Genomic DNA, 19,459 nt, shown 5'->3' with positions numbered 1-19,459 from the left:
GCCTTTGGCTCCTCCTGTGGTGGCTGTGGGAGCTGCGCTGGGTTGTGATGGGTCCTGAACTGCAGGTTGTCGTGGTCACGACTATGAAGACAGGTGGTTATGGCTGGGTGTCCAGATCCACTAGAACATGGTTGTTACCGCTGGGATCCATTTGGCTCTGTCTTGAAGAAGGCTGCAAGAGTTTTTTTCTGGTGGCGGTGATGGGTGCAGATGGTGCAGGGGTTGGGAGAAGGACGACGGTCAACCAGACTCTGGGTGTCCAAAACAATCCGGGCTTTTAGGTGTTTGGGCCGATGTGGGGTCCAAACCACTATCCTGTTGGGCCAAATCTCCTTAAGGGTCTGGATTTGGGATCCAGGAGGCTTTCTGTATATTTTGTTCAGTTTTGATGCTTTCTCTTGTTCGGGTGTGCTGATTTCACCATCAGGTAGCCGACTCAATTCTACATTCTATGAGAATTCCCAATATAATCACGTTGTGAGTACCAGAATTGCGTGCCTTGGCGAGCAGTGTTCTTTATGTTGGGACGAGTTTAGTTTTGGGTGGTTTGTCATTTCTTTGCATGCCCTAGTAGCAGGTTCTGACGGTTGGATCTACAAATCTCAAGGTCGTGACAATGGTTTTATTGTTGGTAATTATCTTGAGGAGTCTGAGGATTTGCTTTCGGTTCTTGCTAGTTTTTCTTCTAGTTTTATTGTTACTTCTTCTATTAGTGTTCATGAGCAGCGCCTTATTGTAAAAGGACAACTGGTTGGTGTAGTACTCCTTCCAATTTGTTCTTCTTTAGCTCTTGGGTCAGCTTACCTTTGGCCTCTGTATGCTCCCCGTTGGGATGCCCCCATAAGCGATTTCTATCGCTGATTCAATGAAAGTTCCCTTTTAAAAAAAAAAAAATTAATAAATTATAAGACTACCACTGTATCAGTTTTACCACTACATTCCGACACCCTCTCTCTCTCTCCTCCCCACTCTGATGATCGTCTACGCCCTCGTCCTCCACACTCAGGACCGTGTAACCAGGTCGGTCTGCCTAGCTAGAGGCCCAAGAGGATTGACAAATCCTAAATGCACCGTCGTTAACCACTGCACCTTCAACATAGATGGCAATTCTGACCACCACCACTCGACCATTAGTCACCACAATAACCTCGTTGACATTGGCAAAATCTCAGAGAATAGACGAGGTTGGGTGGTCCAAGAGAGATATCTCCATCCTCTGTTATATCTCCATGACTAGCGTCCACCATAGCCACCACAGCAAGCGCTGCACTACACCTTGTTGCAATGTCGCCGCCCTGCCATGACTCTATCTCCTTCAGCCAGACTGCAACATCACCGCCGCCATATTCTGGGACATCGTCATCGCGTCGAAACCGGGTTGCAACATGCTTCCCCTCAAAACCAAGTTCGGGGATCCGAAAGTCAGGCTGCCATCGAATATCCGTGACCTGAGTAGAAAGTTGCCCACCTAAGAGGACAGTCATTCCATTGACTGTTCATTACCAACAAAGGCAGATGGAAGGAAGAGGATTAGACCCAAAAGCTTTAGGCTTGGAAGCCGGCTGGAACAACCATGTACAAGGTCGATACAAGGCGCCGACGCTACTGTTAGTGCGAGAACAAGCACTGCTAAAGAGAATAGGGCTTTCAAAATAACTATCATAAAGATTTACACCAAAAAAAATAAAAAAGGCCTTGACCCGTAACCCATTTTTAAGAGACAACATTCCCTTTCACCCCACTAACAGAATAATATTCTCACTCACCCCATTTAGCCTAGAATTTACCTTTCTATCCTACACACAATTAATAAATTACAGAATGTCATTGTCTCTTTCTCTCTCCATCACGCTCAGACTGTTGTGAGCTTCTCTCCGGCGTCGAAGCTCAAGCTTCGGCTTCCCAGCTCCAGTCGCCACACCTGTTTGAACTTCGGCCTCCTCTGCTCTCTAATTTTGTATTATGATGATATGTTAGCATCTTGTCTCACTCTCACTAGCCTCACTGCCAACGACCTCAATGACGTGATCTCTCTCTCTCTCTTATATTTTTGGTTTCGATCAAGTCTAGCTTACCTGGTCTGAATTCGACGACGAGGACTCTAAAGCAGATCTGTGGTGCAGCTCGCCGCCCACTGCCCCCTCTCTCTCTCACCAATCTCACCCACTCCGAACAACAAGAACACTACCACCTAAAAGACGTCGCTCAGCTCGCTGGATCTGCTTCTTGAGATTCACGCCCACGTCAAGTTTCTCGACTCCACCCTCTACCTCTGACGTCGACTGCGCCGCTGCCAAGGCCCAGAGGCCTAAACCCCGACGAACAGGGGTAGGTTGTCGCCGTGCCATGGTCGTGGCCCGCCCAGTTCCCGGGTCTGCAATCGGAAAGAAGGGAAAAGTGGACGTAGGTGCCCAAATCAATTTTTTTTTTTTTTGGAAATTGTGGACAAAAGGAAAGAAAAAAAAAACTTTTTATTATCTCGTAATACAGGGCTATTAGAGGGTAATAGATGTCTGTTAAAGGTCTATTGGGGGCAATAGACGTCTATTGGGTGGCATTAAATGTTTTGAATTGATGTAATCTTCTCATTTTTTCCTTAATTAAAGTTTTATTTGTCTAATTTTATTGAGATTAGTTCCCATTCCGGCAACCGAAAGTTCTATTGGGGGAAAATAGACGTCTTTTGGCAGGGCCAATAAACCTCTCCGGCCCTATATGAGATCTCCAACAACTTCTTTGGAGACTTCCGGCTAGGTTTCATAAACCTCTATTGTCCTCTAATAAAGGTCTATTGGGGGCAATAGAGGTTTATTGCCCCTTTATTGGGGGGCAATAAATGTCTATTTAGGGGCAATAAACTTTTTCCGCTATCTATGAGATCTCCGATGACCTCTTTAAGGACCTCAGGCAAGGTTTTCAGAGAAATCCGGTGGATGGCTACCGGTGACCGGGTTCCGACGGCCAGTGACTATAATCCAGCGACCGGATTCCGACGGCCGGTGACGGGACTCTGATGAAGTCTATCTTATGGCTTCTCTCTCTTCAATTCTCTCTCTCTCTCTCTCTCTCTCTCTCTCTATGTAACAAAAGGGTGAGAGTAAAATAGTCTTAAAAAAAAAAAAATTGGATATTACGGAAGACCTTATTAGAGTCTTCATGGGTAAGGGGAAATTAAAAAAACTTAATGGGATAAGTGGAAAAAAAATTCCTAAAATTAGGGTAAATAGAAAAAAACCCAAAAAAAAAGCTTAAGAAAAAGTATACGTACATTCCTAATATTTGTACGATATATTTTGCATGATTATTTTCCTAAACGATATAGGGAAGCTAGCTAGTAGCTATCTCCTACAAATATCACATAATACCTTTGACAACGCCCTAATAGTAGTTCCTGAGCTGCGCAGTGTAACTGCTTGTATACGTCTTACGAAGGTCTGTCTGAACTCTGAACCCTACCGAATACTTTTCTATTTTCGTTGTCAATTATAATATCCGGTGATTTTGAAATTACTTGTCTAGCTAGTTTCAAGTGTAATGAATTATTTCAAGTTAATTAATTAGTTAGATTTCTCAGTTTTGATTTCAGCTTTGAAGAAAGAAGAGGGGAATTATGTGGATAATTGGTTATGATATAAGGAACTTGCTTCGGGAAAAGAATATAATTTTATTGAAACTTGGTCGTTTGGATTATTATCAGTTCGGAGGAAGATATATTTACTAGTTTTATTAAGTTAGGTTTCGTAGCTATCGATCTATCTATTCTTCGTATTATTATGTTTCCTAATTTGATTTATAGTTATTTAGCTTTCTATAAATGCGAGAACACTACAACAACACACACAAATGAAGAGCCGCCCCCATTTTATATATTCTGAAGGGAACTTGGAATTGTTGGAAAAAGAACTTCATGAGAAGGCCTTACAGAAAAGCACGATGAGCGGCGTACTCGTTACAAAAACAACTTCGAGAAGAAGTAGACAAGTACTGATAGTGCGTATGATACATATATATTAATTACAAAAGCATGCAAGAACCATTTTTTTTTTCTCCTTTCGTTTCTAGCCATCTAGGTCCGTATTGTTATAACTAATTATATACAGTTATACACTATTGGGTTTAAAACTATAAACTACTAGTATCTGGGTTTGGTCATGAGCTCAATCTTGAATCTTAGCTTGCTTTCTTTTATGTTTGTAGGCGTACAATGTGTGGCGGCTTTCTCATAAAAAACATAAAAAAAAAGTGTGGCGGCTTGACCATTGACAATTTATTGCTTTCATTGATTTGTTATGTTGGTGTTCATTATTAGTTTCTTGAATTAGCATGTATTGAAACCAAACTATTTTTTTCTTTGTTGTAACGTCGAATCAAAGTTGATGCCCCTATATCGGCCATACTCGCTCGGTCGCGCTTGCGATTTTGGAGCATCATGCATATTTGCTGAAGCACATTTATCATACAATTTTCTCTTTTCGTTTTAGATTACCGACTTTTTTTTTCATCTAATATCATTTAATTTAGTGGCATTAATCTCTCATTTGTATGTGAAAAACTTTGAGTTCAACTCATAGATTAGTTGATATGTAATCCAAAAAACTAAATTCCTTCTTCAACTAACTCAACTTTAAACTTGAACAGCAAATCCCGAATTTATTACTTTATGTAGTTGCCTGCCTATCTCTCTTTGTCTAATATCATTTACTTTAGTGACATTAGTCTCTCCTTTATATGTGAGAAGTTCTGAATTTGACTTACGGACTAACTGTTATGTAATCTGAAAAAAAAAAAATTACATTTCTTCGATTAACTCAACTTTATACTTGAGCAGCAGGCCTAACCTTACAAACATTCCCTTAATTTTACCCTGAAAATGTGGAACTGAAAGATAAGGGGACAATCGGTTTTGTTGGGCCCGCCGGGTACGTTGCAGAATGCAGAGGCATGTTACATGCTTCTCCCAGAAATGGCGTTCATGGTTCATGACCATCTATTTTTCTTGACACAGAAAAAAAAAAAAAAAAAAAAAAAAAACGTTCACTGAGGATATCTCAGGGATAATAAAGTAATATCATGGAAATATTCGGGTCCGTATATAAACCGAAGCAAATTTTGGAACACAAAATCAAAATCCCACATTTGGGTATCATCGTACGCTCCAAAAGGTTGGGCTGTTTGGTTAGTGGCTAAGTGAAGTGAAGCATAATTTCATTTTTCGATTATGGGTGGGTTTTGATTTAATTCCGATGATATGGAAAAGAAATTTATTTGAAGCTTTTTGTGTTTGGGTTTGTAAATTCCATGGTCTGCTTTAGCAAGAATAAAATGTTGCCCTGAGATACAGTCTAGTGTAGTGTAGGGATTAATTGGAAGCTAGGGAACAGGGAAAGAACTAATTAAGGCTTGAGGGGTATTAATAATATATATGATGATGTATCATCTTATATTCTCGGCGCGCAGACAAGGGAAATATCGGAATCACAGATAGGGCTTTGCAACTCATTTCCGGTAAGTAGGTTTGGTTCTATAAAGTGCCATCAGTGATTCTATTTTGCATTGTATTCGTTCAATTTCACTGTTTTTTTCTATGGTTAGACTTTCTTTGATTTAATTCTTTACTCCTTTTCTTTTCTAAGGTAAGGTAATTTCTGTATAAGAAATTGGAGAGCTGGGAAAGAAAGAAGCAGAGAACTGGTATGTTTATCATTTTGTTGTTTGTTTGAAATCTTTCCAGCTTCATACTAGGGTTGCACTCAGACAATTCACTTTGAAAGATAGTCAGATGCCTGTTTTTGCTTATTGCTTATATGATCATTTACAATATTATATTATGCTTCAGGTTGGGATCCATTTAACCTTTTGCAGCATCTAAGGTATATCTGTAGCATTTCTAGGTGTAGAAATTTGCTTTTCAATTTTTTATTTTATTTATTTATTGTTTTTATATCTAAGATTACAGTTGGTATGGTTTTGATGCAGTTAGCTACCATTTGATTGGATCCACTGGATTACTATTTGATAGAGCACAAGGATTCCTCTGCTGGTAATTTTTTTCATCAACAATGTCTGATTTTTCAGAGGCCTAGCTTTTTTTGGTTTGATTCCCTGTTAGCACATTTTGATTTGTGGGACAGAGACTGTTTAATGTATACAAAACACATAGAAAATCTTCTGTGATTTGTGTTAAAAGAGATGTGTATACCAATTTAGACTTGGAATAATAAACGGCTGATAGTTTTGTTTTCTGTAATGATTAAATGAAGAACATCCTCTATGAATCGCACCGTTGATTGATATATTGAGTTGAATACTATTTGGTATGATTGAAATAGCTTAATTACTATTTAGAAGTGCCTCAGCAGTTTTTTTTTTTCTTTTCTTTAATGGCATTTATAGATAGTAGGGTCTTGCTTTTTGTTTATTCATGTTGACATATTGGGTTTGGAATGGAGTTTTTTTTCTTCCTTTCTTTCTTTCTGGTGGGTTTTGGGTCTTGGCTAGATGGTTATACATGTAATAGAGCTTGGTAGCTGAAATTATCTGCGGGTATTATTAGAAATATACTGATTTGATAGTGAGGTTTTTTTACTTTATGCTACTTCCAACTGTCATTGGTGTTAATCTCAGGGCTCAAGGCGGTAATTCCTATTACATGCCTGTAATTTTTTCAAGGTGACTCACTGATGTATTAAAGTAAATCACCTTAGTTACTCAGGTGAAATTATGATTAACTAATCAGACTCGCTGTCTCTTCAATCTGACTTTTAAGTCTTTGATCTTTTTTGTTTTGTTTTTGCTTTTGGTTCTCCTAACAGCAACTTTGTGTTCAAATTAGATTTGGTAGTTTTATGATTAAATTCAGCATTTCGTTGTTGTTTGGCTTTTGTAGATCCTATGCAAAAAAGTCTGCCTCATTCTCCTGCTGCTGGTCCTCTGTTTGTTGTTTTTCACTTATTACACAAAATCATAAATTTAAGATATTCATCTAATTTACTATTACTATAAATTTAAGATATTCATCTAATTGTAGTTGTTATTGTTTAGTTACTGATCAATTTTAAAATCCCATTGTTGTTTTGTTTGTGCTTTCTAGATTTTATGCAAAAAGGTGTACGCATCATCCTCCAGCCGCTGTTCCTTTGCACCTTCATTGGCATTATTTTAACGTACGTTGTCTTCTTCTTCTTTAGGTATGTGATTTTTAAAATGCACCTGGCTTCTTCCTTTTACAAACTATCTGATCTGATTTTATTTGCCAGCTGTGATTCAAGTTCAATCAGCTTTTTTATTATGCTGTTTTCTGTTTTAAAGTTTCCTACAAATGAAATGCATTTTGAACAAAGAATTAGTTTGTTTAGCGAGTGTAAAGTTTTGGATTACTGACTCACTTTGTTTTGTGATAATTAGTTTCTTTTCTATATTGTTTCAGTTTTGTCAGGTAGTTTTTGTTTCTTTTCTAAGACTAGACAACTTAAGAAGCCAATAATATATTCCTCAAAAAAAAAAAAAAAAAAAAATCTTTGCCTACGTGTCCTCTCTCTTGGGTACGTACTTGTTCCAATTTGAAGCAAGCTTCAGTACTTGATCGTTCTCTGTTTCTCTCAAAGCTGTAGCACCCAGTGTGACAGACTCACAGAGCATCAAGCTTCCATCGAACGGTGCGTTTTGAACTCCCAACCATGAAAGGCAAGGGGACGGTGACGCCTCTCTCCTCCTCCGTCTTCTCAGTGGAAGACACACAGGCAGGACACGATCGCCCAGAAGGACCTGGAGCTCGACCACCTCCGTGGCTTCGCCGCCGACAACACTGACCTCATTAACCTCGTCTCCCGACTCCCCGAACACCTCCACCACGACATTATGGTAAGCTCCCCCACCTCACCCAATCAATCCCCATTTTTTTTGGAAATTTGAATTTGAAGTAACCAATTTCTGTTATATAACTGTAGGTTCCGTTTGGGAAGGCAGCATTTTTCCCAGGGCGTTTGGTGCACACCAATGAGTTTATCAATGCCAAATGGATGCTATAATTTTGCCAGGTTCTACTGGGAGAAAGTTACTATGCCGAAAGGACCTCGAAGCAAACAGTAGATATTTTGAACAGGAGGGGCAAGGTATTGGAGTCCCAAGTCGATTCACTTAAGGCCATGGTTCAGGATCTCAAAGCTGAGGCTTCCTTTTTCAATGCTACTGCCTCCGAAGCGGCCTTAATTTTGGTTCATACACTGCTCAAGGAGATTTAATTTGTTTATGGATTTCATTCATGTCAAGTTACTTGCTCCCCGACAGACTCTAGTTGTGCATATAGTTTTGTTTCAAGTACGCGCATCTTCACAACATGTGAAAGCATATAAATTAATTTAATGTGTATTAAGGAAATTCTTTCTATTTGGTCTGATTTGTTGGGGTTTTGGATATTTGGTTAAAAATTTTACTTCCATAAAACTTCATCTTATTACACAGGTTTATTTCTGTATATTTGAACTTGATATTGCTGTAAAACTTGTAAAACAGGAGGGCCTTGTAGAGATAATGGAAGATTATGAGGAGGAAAGTTCTTCTGATAGAGAATCCTCAGTAATTTAGATTTTACTGTTAAATTTGTGTAGCCAGTTTCTTACTCTCTGTTCTACATTTGTTTAAACTTGCTGGTAGTTTACATTGTGGACCTCCCCTTTTCAGCATGTAATTTAATGGACAGAACCATTGATTTCTTTGTTACCTCTGCAAGAGTCATTCTCATTTTAGTTTTATCCGACGGAACATATTTGTCTGCCCTCTTTGGATCACTAAATGGTTTTTGGTTTGGCTAATTTTTTAAACTAGTGATCCTTGCAATGAACTTAAAGAATGAACTATTTTTGAGAATGGAATCAAATAAGTAGTTGCTGGAAAGAGGGAGGTCTGCAAATCGCCGTCTTAGAATTGGCTTATATCTGCGCATATGAGACCAACTAGCTTCCATTCTTTTTCTAGTCAGCTTGGTTTAAACTACCTTTATACACATGGCTTCAAGATAACTTATGCAATTTAACAGGAATATGAAAACTTGAAAAGAGTCCACTTTTAGTTATTCGAATTGATATATACCTCATGTAGTTTTTGGGACCACCAGACTTTCTCACCAAGTACCAAATCATGTGTCCGGAGATCCCAAACTAAAGTCATTGATCTTTGATGTTTATATTGTCAATTTCACATATACATATGAGTTCTTTAATATTTATCTTTGAAATTATTTGATTCACAATGAATAGAATGAAGTTTGAATGGACTAATTTAAGACCAACCTAGGATCTAAATACGTAAGTGATCCCTGCTTTGAATTATCAGTAGTCTTTATATTTCCTGTGGCATTAATTGGGCTTTTGTTTGAATATAAAGGACTTATTCTCGCATGTGGTCTGGGAATCAAACCCCCTCGTGGTACCTACCTAGCTATTTTCTAGAGAATCCTGTCATAAATTGTGCTCCTTTTGTATATCAATCCTCTGTTTACTACTAATACTTTGATTTCCCTCAATTGCAACAACTCATGAGTTTCTTCAGTCAGAGAAGAATTTTAATTGATGGAAGGGTAGGGAGTTTTCCTCTTTGTTGGTTTCGCTAGAAAGACTACAATTGTAAATCTAAAATGTATGAAAGGAAAGCTGGAGACTTCTGGAAAATTTCTTATGCTAGTCCTTCAGCAGATTTTCATTTGATGCTAATTGTGATCAAGTATTTCCTGCAGCAAGGTTTGTATAGAAAGCTAAGATTCCCCCCAAGGTCAGGGTTTTGGGATGTCTTGTAGCAAATAGGAGGGTGAACGCATGTTATTCACTTCAGCGGAGGAGACCAAGCTGTTGCTTATCTCCCCGTGTTTGTGTTGTGCAAGTCACAGGGGACTGTTCATCATTTTTTCTGTGCAGTATGGCGTATTGTGTGGCCAAAGCTGTTGAGGGAGGCTGGCGTGGATTATATAAGCTCAACTGGGACAATAACTCTATATTAACTGAAAAGGATTCTGCTTGACAATGAAAAAATGGCCACAGTTCTTTGTCGTTGCAGTGTGATAGCTGTGTGCATTGGATTGAAAGAAATTAAAGGCTTTTTGAAGTCTATATAGGTGCAGTAATGGAAAAGCTTTGGGAGAGAATTGGGTTCTGGGAAACTTTTTTAGGCTTCTGTTTCTGGGGAACTTCAAACCTACACTCTTTCTTCTATAATCTTTTCTTGCAAAAGCAGCTGTATTTTATAGGTTGTTGCTTGATTAGGCTCATCTGCTGCCAGTTTCTCTTGTCTTGTTTCTTGTCTTTCTTCCTCCTATTGTGATGTGTTCCTGCAGGGTCCTTGTTCACTTGTTGTATCATGTTTGATCAGTAAAAGCTGTTTCTATTAAAAAAGAAGAAGAAGAAGAAATTTGTCGCACCTTTAGATGCATCATCATTTAGATTGAAAATTCTTGGATGTTATTCATGTCTAGTAGATAGGTTTGATGTTTTATTTAGAAGGTTTATTATAGATTTTTGGGTTTTATTTTTACATTTCTTTTACATGGAGTGTTTTATTTTGTCTTATTTGCCTGTATATGCCATACTTTGAGCATTTTTGTTGGATACATAATGATCGATATATGTAGGAACAACTGACCGATGTCTTGTCACCTCTATGTATGTGTGTGTGTGTGTGTGTCTTTATACACACACACACACCAGTGAATCTGGTGTTTCATCTAAATCTGTCGTTATTTCTCTTGGTTTATGCTCTTTTGTTCTATGTTGCTCCAATTCAAATTAAAAGTGGGATAAATTGTTTCAGGTTCACTCAAGCAAGATTCTCCTGATAATTCTGGAGCTGTAATTGCAAAACCTGCTGATGAAGATGAAGAATTTGCTCGTATGATGGCCAGGATGGATGAACTTGAGAAAGAAGAACGTGAAGCTGAAAGTCAGATGGCACAAGGTGATGAGGATGAGCAAGTTCAGCATGGTTTGCATCAGCTTTCTGATCAGAAATCTCTCCATGGGAATCTCAAAATTTCGGAGGTAATGTGTTAGCTTTTTAGGCATTTCTTGAGGTGTCAAAGAAATGATTAAAGACACTTTTGGATTTGTAATGGACAATTACAATTCCAAGCCAAGAAAGGGTTAAATGCTCAATTTCAATCACTGGTCAAATAGCAGTACCAGTCAAGGAAACCTCCAGAGCAGACAAAAGATGGAGTTACTTCTAATGAAGATAGTTTTACTGATGCTCAATTTCAATTCCAAGCCAAGAAAGGGTTAAATGCTCAATTTCAATCACTGGTCAAATAGCAGTACCAGTCAAGGAAACCTCCAGAGCAGACAAAAGATGGAGTTACTTCTAATGAAGATAGTTTTACTGATGTGCCAAGTGTAAGTGACGTCATCTTATTGTTTACTTTCTTCAGCTTCCAGTCTATTTTTTTTTTTTTTAATCCAGAGGAAGCATATGGAGCGAGTGTTGAAAATCTTTTTCAAAAATGTATGGTCACTCTTTTTTGAAATCATATCATCTCATCCTCATGAGCTATTTCAACTCTTTCTCTAACTATAAAGTATAAACAGTGTTCTTAGAAAATAAATTTTAAATGTTAAGTATGAATACAAAAAATGAATAACAAAAAGGCTTATATGACTGGACGAAGCTTGTTATGTCATAAATAGTCATTGTTGAAATATATGAAATTGGTAGTATCAGGAAAAGAGAGTAATTTAGCAATATAATATCACCATGTTATATTATATATGAGTTGCCTTGTGGAAAGAAGTCTTTTCATTTTTTCAATCTGCATATAATCATATATACTTGAAGCTTCCCCCCCCCCCGCCCAAAAAAAAAAAGAAAAGAGTTGTCTGGATGTCTTAGATGCTATGTTTTACCTTTATTTTATCAGTCCAATTGCTCTTTTGATTTTGTAAAAAAAAAAAAAATCTCTTTATCAATATACTGCCTTCTTCAACACATTTATCTCTACCCCGTAAAGGGGAATAGCTAATAGTTAGGACTCATAAGAAATTTCTAATCCACTCATCGGAAAAGTTTTTCCCGCATTAAGCACTAATATAGTTTTAACGTCTAATTAGACGGGGTAATCATTCAAAAATTGCTTTACATACTTTGAGATTTCTTTTTTAGTTTAAAAATGCTAACATAAATCTTTTATCAGGCTAATTGGAGATACCAGCCAAATGGATAACGGTTTACAAAATGATAATTTATAGGATAAATTAATAGAAAGCATTCCGTAAAATGTTTCAGATATTGTTGGTCTCTTTAAAAGACAGATTTATTTATTGGTATATTCCCCTTCATTAAATCATCTTTTGGTTAAATTTGAATATGCAGTGTTCGGGTCTGGAATCTATATCTGACGGTTAGTTCTAAAATCTCTCTCTCTCTCTCCCTCTCTCTCTCTCTCTCTCTCACACACACACACACACACACAAGTATTATTTTGGTTGTCAGTACACCATGCTGTCAATGAGGGCCTTGCATGTTTACTTGTTGGATTGCATCGGCCTTACACAAAAGATTGCAATAACATGCTGTAGATGCCTGCTTATTTGTATCATTGTAGCTTTGAACATTCTATTTTGTAAGCTAAATAGGCGCAGACATTTTTTTTCCCCAAATTTATTAAAACAAGTATTTAGTGCCTCGGAGCTTTCCTTAGGAGAATATAGAATATGGCTTCATATTTGTTTTCTTTCCCCCTGTTCTCTCAATCAGGCATAGAATAAGCCCTTTCTCCATTGTCATTTGTTTATCTACTTTCTTTATATAAACTCTTAAACATCACTTGATACATCCATAGCCAATGCATTTTTTTTTTCCTTTCTCAGCTGTATACCCAAGGCTTCCTATGATGTTATGTATTGATAGGACAAGCTTGTGGTGTATTATTTTTTAGATTCTGCTATGAAGAGATATATTCCCCAATTATTTTAATGCCATCTCAACTTCAGTTTACTGTTTATTTATTTATTTTATTTTTTTGGTGTCTTACTCAGATAAAGTATCACCTGAAAATATATTGGGCCGTGATGTAAAAAGTGTTGCTGAGAAAGATTTGGCATCTCCAGTAGTTGAGAATGTTCAGACTGTGCCTTTATCAAGAAGTCAGGTATATAATGCTTCTCTTACATTCTCCATCAATTCTCCTGCTTTTCACGTAGGTCTTGGCAGTTGGCATGCTGTCTTGCCAACATAGCAGCAAAGTGAATAGTCAACTCCTATTGGTGCCTACATGCTGCATATAGTGGGAAACTGGGAATAGGCTTCCACAGAAAACAATTATTTAAAAAAGATAATAAGAAACAACTAAAACAGGATGGTACAATGCAGTGGATGATATTTCCACAGAAGATTATAAACTACACCAAAGAACACCAGCTAAACACTAAACTTTATCCACTGTGAAGAAATTGATTTTCATTGATTTGTGCAATTGCACTCTATACAATATATAGCAGTATACATGGTTATATTTACAGAAAGCATTCAATTGGAATTACAACAATATCAAACTGCTCAATCCTAGCCTTGTAACAGATGCTAAACTCTAGCCATAACATATCCTTGACAGTAGCAATATCAAGCTGTAGATAAATCAATTAATGAAAGAGATTTGTTTGTGGCTTGAGTTGAGGAAGAGAGATGCAAAGAATCTGTGGTTCTAACATCCCCCTTCAAACTTGAGGGTCCTGGACGCACAAGTTTGGTTGACAGTAAAGAATGACGATGCTTATGCAAAGGCTTGGTGAGCAGATCAGCCGGTTGATCCACGGAAGGAATGAAACATACCCTATGACTCCCGAGGGCAACTTTTTCCCGGACATAGTGATAGTCAAGTTCAATGTGTTTTGTACGGGCATGAAAAATGGGATTGGAAGCCATGTATGTTGTGCTCAAATTATCACAATGCAATAACACAGGAAAATGAATATTAGCGCCAAGTTCATATAGAAGATAGCCTAACCACATTGTGTCAGCACAAGCATGAGCAAGGGAGCGGTATTCAGACTCGGCACTAGAACGAGCTATAGTGGGCTGCTTTTTAGAGCACCAAGAAATAAGATTGGAGCCAAGATACACGAGATAGCCAGAAGTGGAACGCCTAATGGTTGGACAACCAGCCCAATCAGCATCAGAATAAGCCAAGAGGGTGACAGGCTGGCGTTGAGGTGTAAACTGTAAGCCATGTCCAAGAGTACCTTTAACATAACGAAGAATGCGTTTGGCAGCAACCAGATGTGGAGCACGCGGCTGACTCATGAACTGAGAAACCATGTTGACCGCAAAGGCAATGTCTGGACGAGTGATAGTAAGGTACTGCAATGAGCCAACCAATTCTCAAAAAATTGTAGGATTGTCAAGAAGGGGCCCATCAGTAGTAGTAAGAGCAGTCTTAGCAGACATGGGTGTACTGAAGGGTTTGCTAAATAAAAGATCATGCTTAGAAAGAATATCATGAGCGTATTTAAGCTGATTGATGTGCAGCCCATGAGGATGGGTAGTAACATGTAAGCCAAGAAAATAATGAAGAGGACCTAGGTCCTTGATGTCAAAACCTCGCCCAAGACATTGGATAAAGCTCTGTAGGAGACTGGCATCACTCCCAGTTACCACAATGTCATCAACATATAATAGAAAATAGATAATATGGGACCCATGGCGATAAATAAAGAGAGATGGGTCTGCAATACTCTGAGTGAAGCCAGCGGATAATAGAAATGTGCTCATACGATGAAACCAAGCACGTGGTGCCTGTTTTAATCCATAAAGTGCTTTGTTAAGTTTGCAGACATGGTGAGGTTTTGAGGGATCAACAAAGCCAGGAGGTTGGATCATGAAGACATCTTCCTTAAGAATGCCATGAAGGAAGGCATTCTTTACATCTAATTGCCGGAGCGGCCAACCGCGGGAAACAGCAATAGCAAGCACAGTACGAATAGTGGCAGGCTTAATAACAGGACTAAATGTTTCATCATAATCAATACCTTGCTGTTGATGGAAGCCTTTGGCAACAAGGCGGGCTTTATACCTTTCAATAGAGTTATCTGACTTCCACTTGATACGAAAGACCCATTTGCAACCAATTGGATGCTGAGAAGAAGAAGGAGGCACAAGGGTCCATGTGTTGTTTTTGAGTAAAGCATTGATTTCTTCTGTCATCGCCGCACGCCATTCTGATTTTTGGGAAGCTTGAGAGTAACATGTAGGTTCAGCAAGGTCCACCAAGGATAGGAGAGCACGAGGGACAGGATAACGAACTGTGCCATCAGTCCGTTGTCGGGGCTGAATAAGCCCGTGACTGAGACGAGTAACGACGCCTGGACGGTGAGGAGGGGCTGCTGAGGAAACGACGGCAGTTGGATCGGATGCCGGCGGTGGAGGATGGACCTGCTGCAGAGGGTCGTGCGGCTGAGGAATCGAGTCAGGCGCGACCTGAGTCTCGGAGGAGGCAACTGGAACCTGATGCGCAGAGGATTGACCGGAGGCCGGGACGACATCTGTAAAGGTGGATGGAGCAGACAGAGTCGCCGGCGCGGGACGGCGGCGAGCATACTGGAGAATCGGACGGGCAGGTGAAGAAGAGGAGAGCACGGGCTCATGAGGGACAGGCGAGACGGAGGGCGGCTGGGCATGTGGAACTGGCGAGTGGTGCGAGGTCGGAGGCACTAGTGTCGTGGAGATGGGAGTGGGAAGGGTAACCCGATCAGATCCAGAAGATGTGTGCTGCTGGGAGGGGACCACGTCAAATGGGGATGACAATGGGCTCGGCAGGTGGGCCTGCGGAGGAAAAGGGCTTGATATTAGGACAAAATCAAGCGGATCAGTTGGAGATTGAAGCTGCAAGTCTTTATATGGAAAAGAATTTTCGTTAAATAAAACATGACGCGACACGTAGACTCGACCCGTTTGGGGGTGAAGACACCGATAGCCCTTATGATGAGAACTATACCCTAAAAAGACACACTGGAGACTTTTACTGGACAATTTATTGGAAATATAAGATCCTAAATGAGGAAAACAAGAACAACCAAAGACACGGAGGGAAGAGTATGATGGAGAAGTGCCATAAAGACGAAAATGAGGAGTTGACCAATTGAGAACGGGAGTAGGAAGTAGATTAATAAGATGAACGGAGGTTAAGGCTGCTTCTACCCATAGATTTTGAGGAGCCCCAGATGTAAGAAGAAGAGTGCGGGTCATGGTGGCAATGTGACGATGTTTGCGTTCAGCCAGGCCATTTTGTTGTGGTGTATGAGGACAGGAAAAACGTTGTTGTATTCCCAAAGTTTGACAGAAATGAGAGAAAGCGTGATTCACATATTCTGTACCATTATCACTCTGAAGGAATTTAATAGTCCCATTAAAAATATTGCGGATCATGGCAACAAGAGTTTGAAAATGGGAGAGGACCTCATTTTTGTGACGCATTGGGTATATCCATGTATAGCGTGAGAATTCATCGGTGAACACAACATAGTATTTAAAACCACTAACTGACAACACAGGAGACATCCACACATCACTATGAATAATATGGAAAAGATCCGAAGCAAATACATTATTGGAAGAAAAGGGTAATTGATGTGATTTGCCAAGAGCACAATCACGACAAAAATCACGAAACTTAGAAGGGGAACCGAGAGTGGATTGTAACGAATCTAAGACAGCAGAAGAAGGGTGGCCCAGACGATTGTGCCATAGAGAGGAATGGACGGTTGTAAGAGCATGAGGAATAGCGGGGTTGGACGACAAAAGGAGTGGATACAGCCCATCTTTACAGGGGCCCTGAAACAGGAGACAGCCAGTACGTAAGCAACGAATTTGATAAAAATTAGGAGCAAATAAGAAATAGACAAGATTATCCTGAGTGAAACGGGCAACAGATAAGAGATTTTTACGAATGGAAGGGATACGTAAGACATTTGCTAAGGAGAATTTAGAATTGCCTAAAGAGAGCGGAAGGGTACCAGAATGAGTCACTGGCATAGAATCACCGTTACCCATATAGACATTAGAAGGACCACCATAAGCTTGAGAATTCTGAAGGGGCATCGCTGTCATGTGATGGGTTGCGCCAGTGTCAGGAAACCAAGTTGGATCACCCAAAAAATGTGCACCGGCAAAAGGAGGGGCGGTGGATGGACCGGAGAAACGGTGAGGACAATGAGAGAGTTGATGTTGATTGGTGTGGCAATTAGGACACCACTGCGGAGCTGGGCCTAAAAGCCCATTCTGCCAGGGAGGTCGTGATGTCCAGGAAGGACCATATCCGTGCGGGGAAAAGACAGGCTGCGAGGACGAAGGAGAAAAGAACCCGCGCCCACCCCCTCGACGCCGCTGGTAGGTGCGGCCACCGGAGAAGGCGCGTCGGCCGTCTCGGCGGGGTGGTGGACCGCGGGGCAGAGGATCCGAAGCCGAACGGGGCTGGGTGTCGCCAAAAGCGCCACGGGGCTGGGCGGCGGGGATGGAACCATGGTGAAGTAAGGCCGTGGCATGAGCATCAGAGGAGCGGGCATGGTGTTGGGCATCAAAAGCCAAGATACGGGCACGGAGATCAGAAAAGTCAAGGAGGGTAGATTGGGCAAGCGCAGTACGCAGCATGAGGTAGTCTGGACCAAGGCCATGGAGGGTAGCGACGACAAGATCGGCATCAGAAACCGGTTGATTAATGGAGGCCAGAGAGTCAGCGATGGATTTGGCTTGTTGGAGATACGCATCAACAGATTGAGTGCCCTTTTGGAGGTCAAAGAGCTGAAGCTTGAGAGCTGTAGCACTGGCTGCAGACTTTTGAGCAAAATGACGCGACAAGCAATCCCAGATGCTTTTAGAAGTGTCAAACCCAACGGTTAGGCGAGCTATATTTTCAGTGAGTGAGGTATTGAGAATGCTCACAATTTGTTGATCCACTGTAACCCAATTGTCATGCTCCGGATTGGAAACAGTTTTGGCAGGAGTGTCAGTGGTAGCAGGAGTGGAGATGGTGACTGCTGGCTCTGGAATGGTCCCATCAACATACCCCCAGAGATTAGCACCACGGAGGTAAGGTTTGATCTGTCGTAGCCACACTAAGTAATTGGTTTCATGAAGTTTGAGGAATTGAGAAGCGTTTTGGGTGGGGGCTGGGGTGTTGGAGGAGGAGGAAGGAGCCATTGAGGAAGAGGAAAGAAGAGAAGACGAGATAACACAGGTGAGAACCAGAAACCTAGGCTGATACCATGAAGAAATTGATTTTCATTGATTTGTGCAATTGCACTCTATACAATATATAGCAGTATACATGGTTATATTTACAGAAAGCATTCAATTGGAATTACAACAATATCAAACTGCTCAATCCTAGCCTTGTAACAGATGCTAAACTCTAGCCATAACATATCCTTGACAGTAGCAATATCAAGCTGTAGATAAATCAATTAATGAAAGAGATTTGTTTGTGGCTTGAGTTGAGGAAGAGAGATGCAAAGAATCTGTGGTTCTAACACACTGTCTACATTAGCAGCTTAAAGTCGCCACAGCTCCACAAATCCTAGCCTATTTTAGCTCAATATTTGTCTAAATTTACAATAATACTTTTGGCTTCACCTCAATTTTAACTAGGCACGAGTGATTTACCGACTTATGCTTGCGGAATTTATAGAGCTTCACTGCAAACTATGAGTGACTTCTCTATGTGGCCATGGCACACGTGTGCATTGTCACTTACTAACTCGCACTTAAATCCTGCTTATAGTTATCCTTTGGTTTTACAGGTTTCTCTTGAAAGTTCAAAACCAAAATTTGACCGGGAGAAAGTATGTAATTCAAAGCCTTTTAAATGACTTGCTAAATTATTGTTTCAGTTGGTACTAAATTTACTGCTCCACCTATGTAGGCTTTTACAGGTTCTATTGTTGAGCACACTGACAATCTTCAGATAAAATCAAGGGAAAGAACTACGACTACATCACAGGTAGATTTAATGTTACTTTAATATACTTATTAAGATTTTGGTTTTGGTGCCCTCTTTTTGATTAAGTAATGACGCGTTTGACTGTTGCAGTCCTCTGCTTCTCAAGTTTCAAAACCGGTTTCAAGATTCAAGATGCAGAGAAAGTAGTTGCCTATAATGTTAGAGATGTAATTGTGGAAGTGGCCACAATTCAAGGGTCATTTTGAATCCAACTGTAGCCTAGATACTAGGTTAAATAGTTTACCTTTGTTGAAAATGATATAGATTCATCCTTTTAGTTCATATATATACCAATGAAATGTTTGCAGTTGACCGGTGGTGGTTTATATAGTTAAGAAGCCTATGAATTTTGTTGGGCTTTCTTTGAAGTGTCTTAATTTTGAATGTTTCTACACCAAGTTTTAAAATTGTCATTTTGGCTTCTCAACTTTGTATTTCAACATTCATTTTGGTACCCAAGTCAACACCGTTTAAGTTTGCGGTTAAGTTCAA

The 19,459-nt window shown here is 39.9% G+C and overlaps 1 protein-coding gene across 1 annotated transcript; it reads left to right on the top strand.

Moving 5' to 3' along the window:
- The first annotated feature begins 9,414 nt into the window (after nt 1-9,414).
- Nucleotides 9,415-19,277, top strand: LOC133732668 (uncharacterized). The gene is made up of 8 exons (XM_062160248.1): nt 9,415-10,237; nt 10,798-11,024; nt 11,298-11,375; nt 12,349-12,376; nt 13,014-13,126; nt 18,768-18,809; nt 18,890-18,967; nt 19,058-19,277. The coding sequence occupies exons 1-8, from the start codon at nt 10,114-10,116 to the stop codon at nt 19,112-19,114; spliced, it is 747 nt and encodes a 248-aa protein (XP_062016232.1). The 5' UTR covers nt 9,415-10,113; the 3' UTR covers nt 19,115-19,277.
- The last annotated feature ends 182 nt before the right edge of the window (nt 19,278-19,459 follow it).

Source organism: Rosa rugosa, chromosome 2 (assembly GCF_958449725.1).
Source record: "Rosa rugosa chromosome 2, drRosRugo1.1, whole genome shotgun sequence".
Taxonomy (NCBI): Eukaryota; Viridiplantae; Streptophyta; class Magnoliopsida; order Rosales; family Rosaceae; genus Rosa; species Rosa rugosa.
The sequence above is the reverse complement of the archived record's forward strand: the minus strand, read 5'-3'. Positions and strand labels throughout refer to the sequence as shown.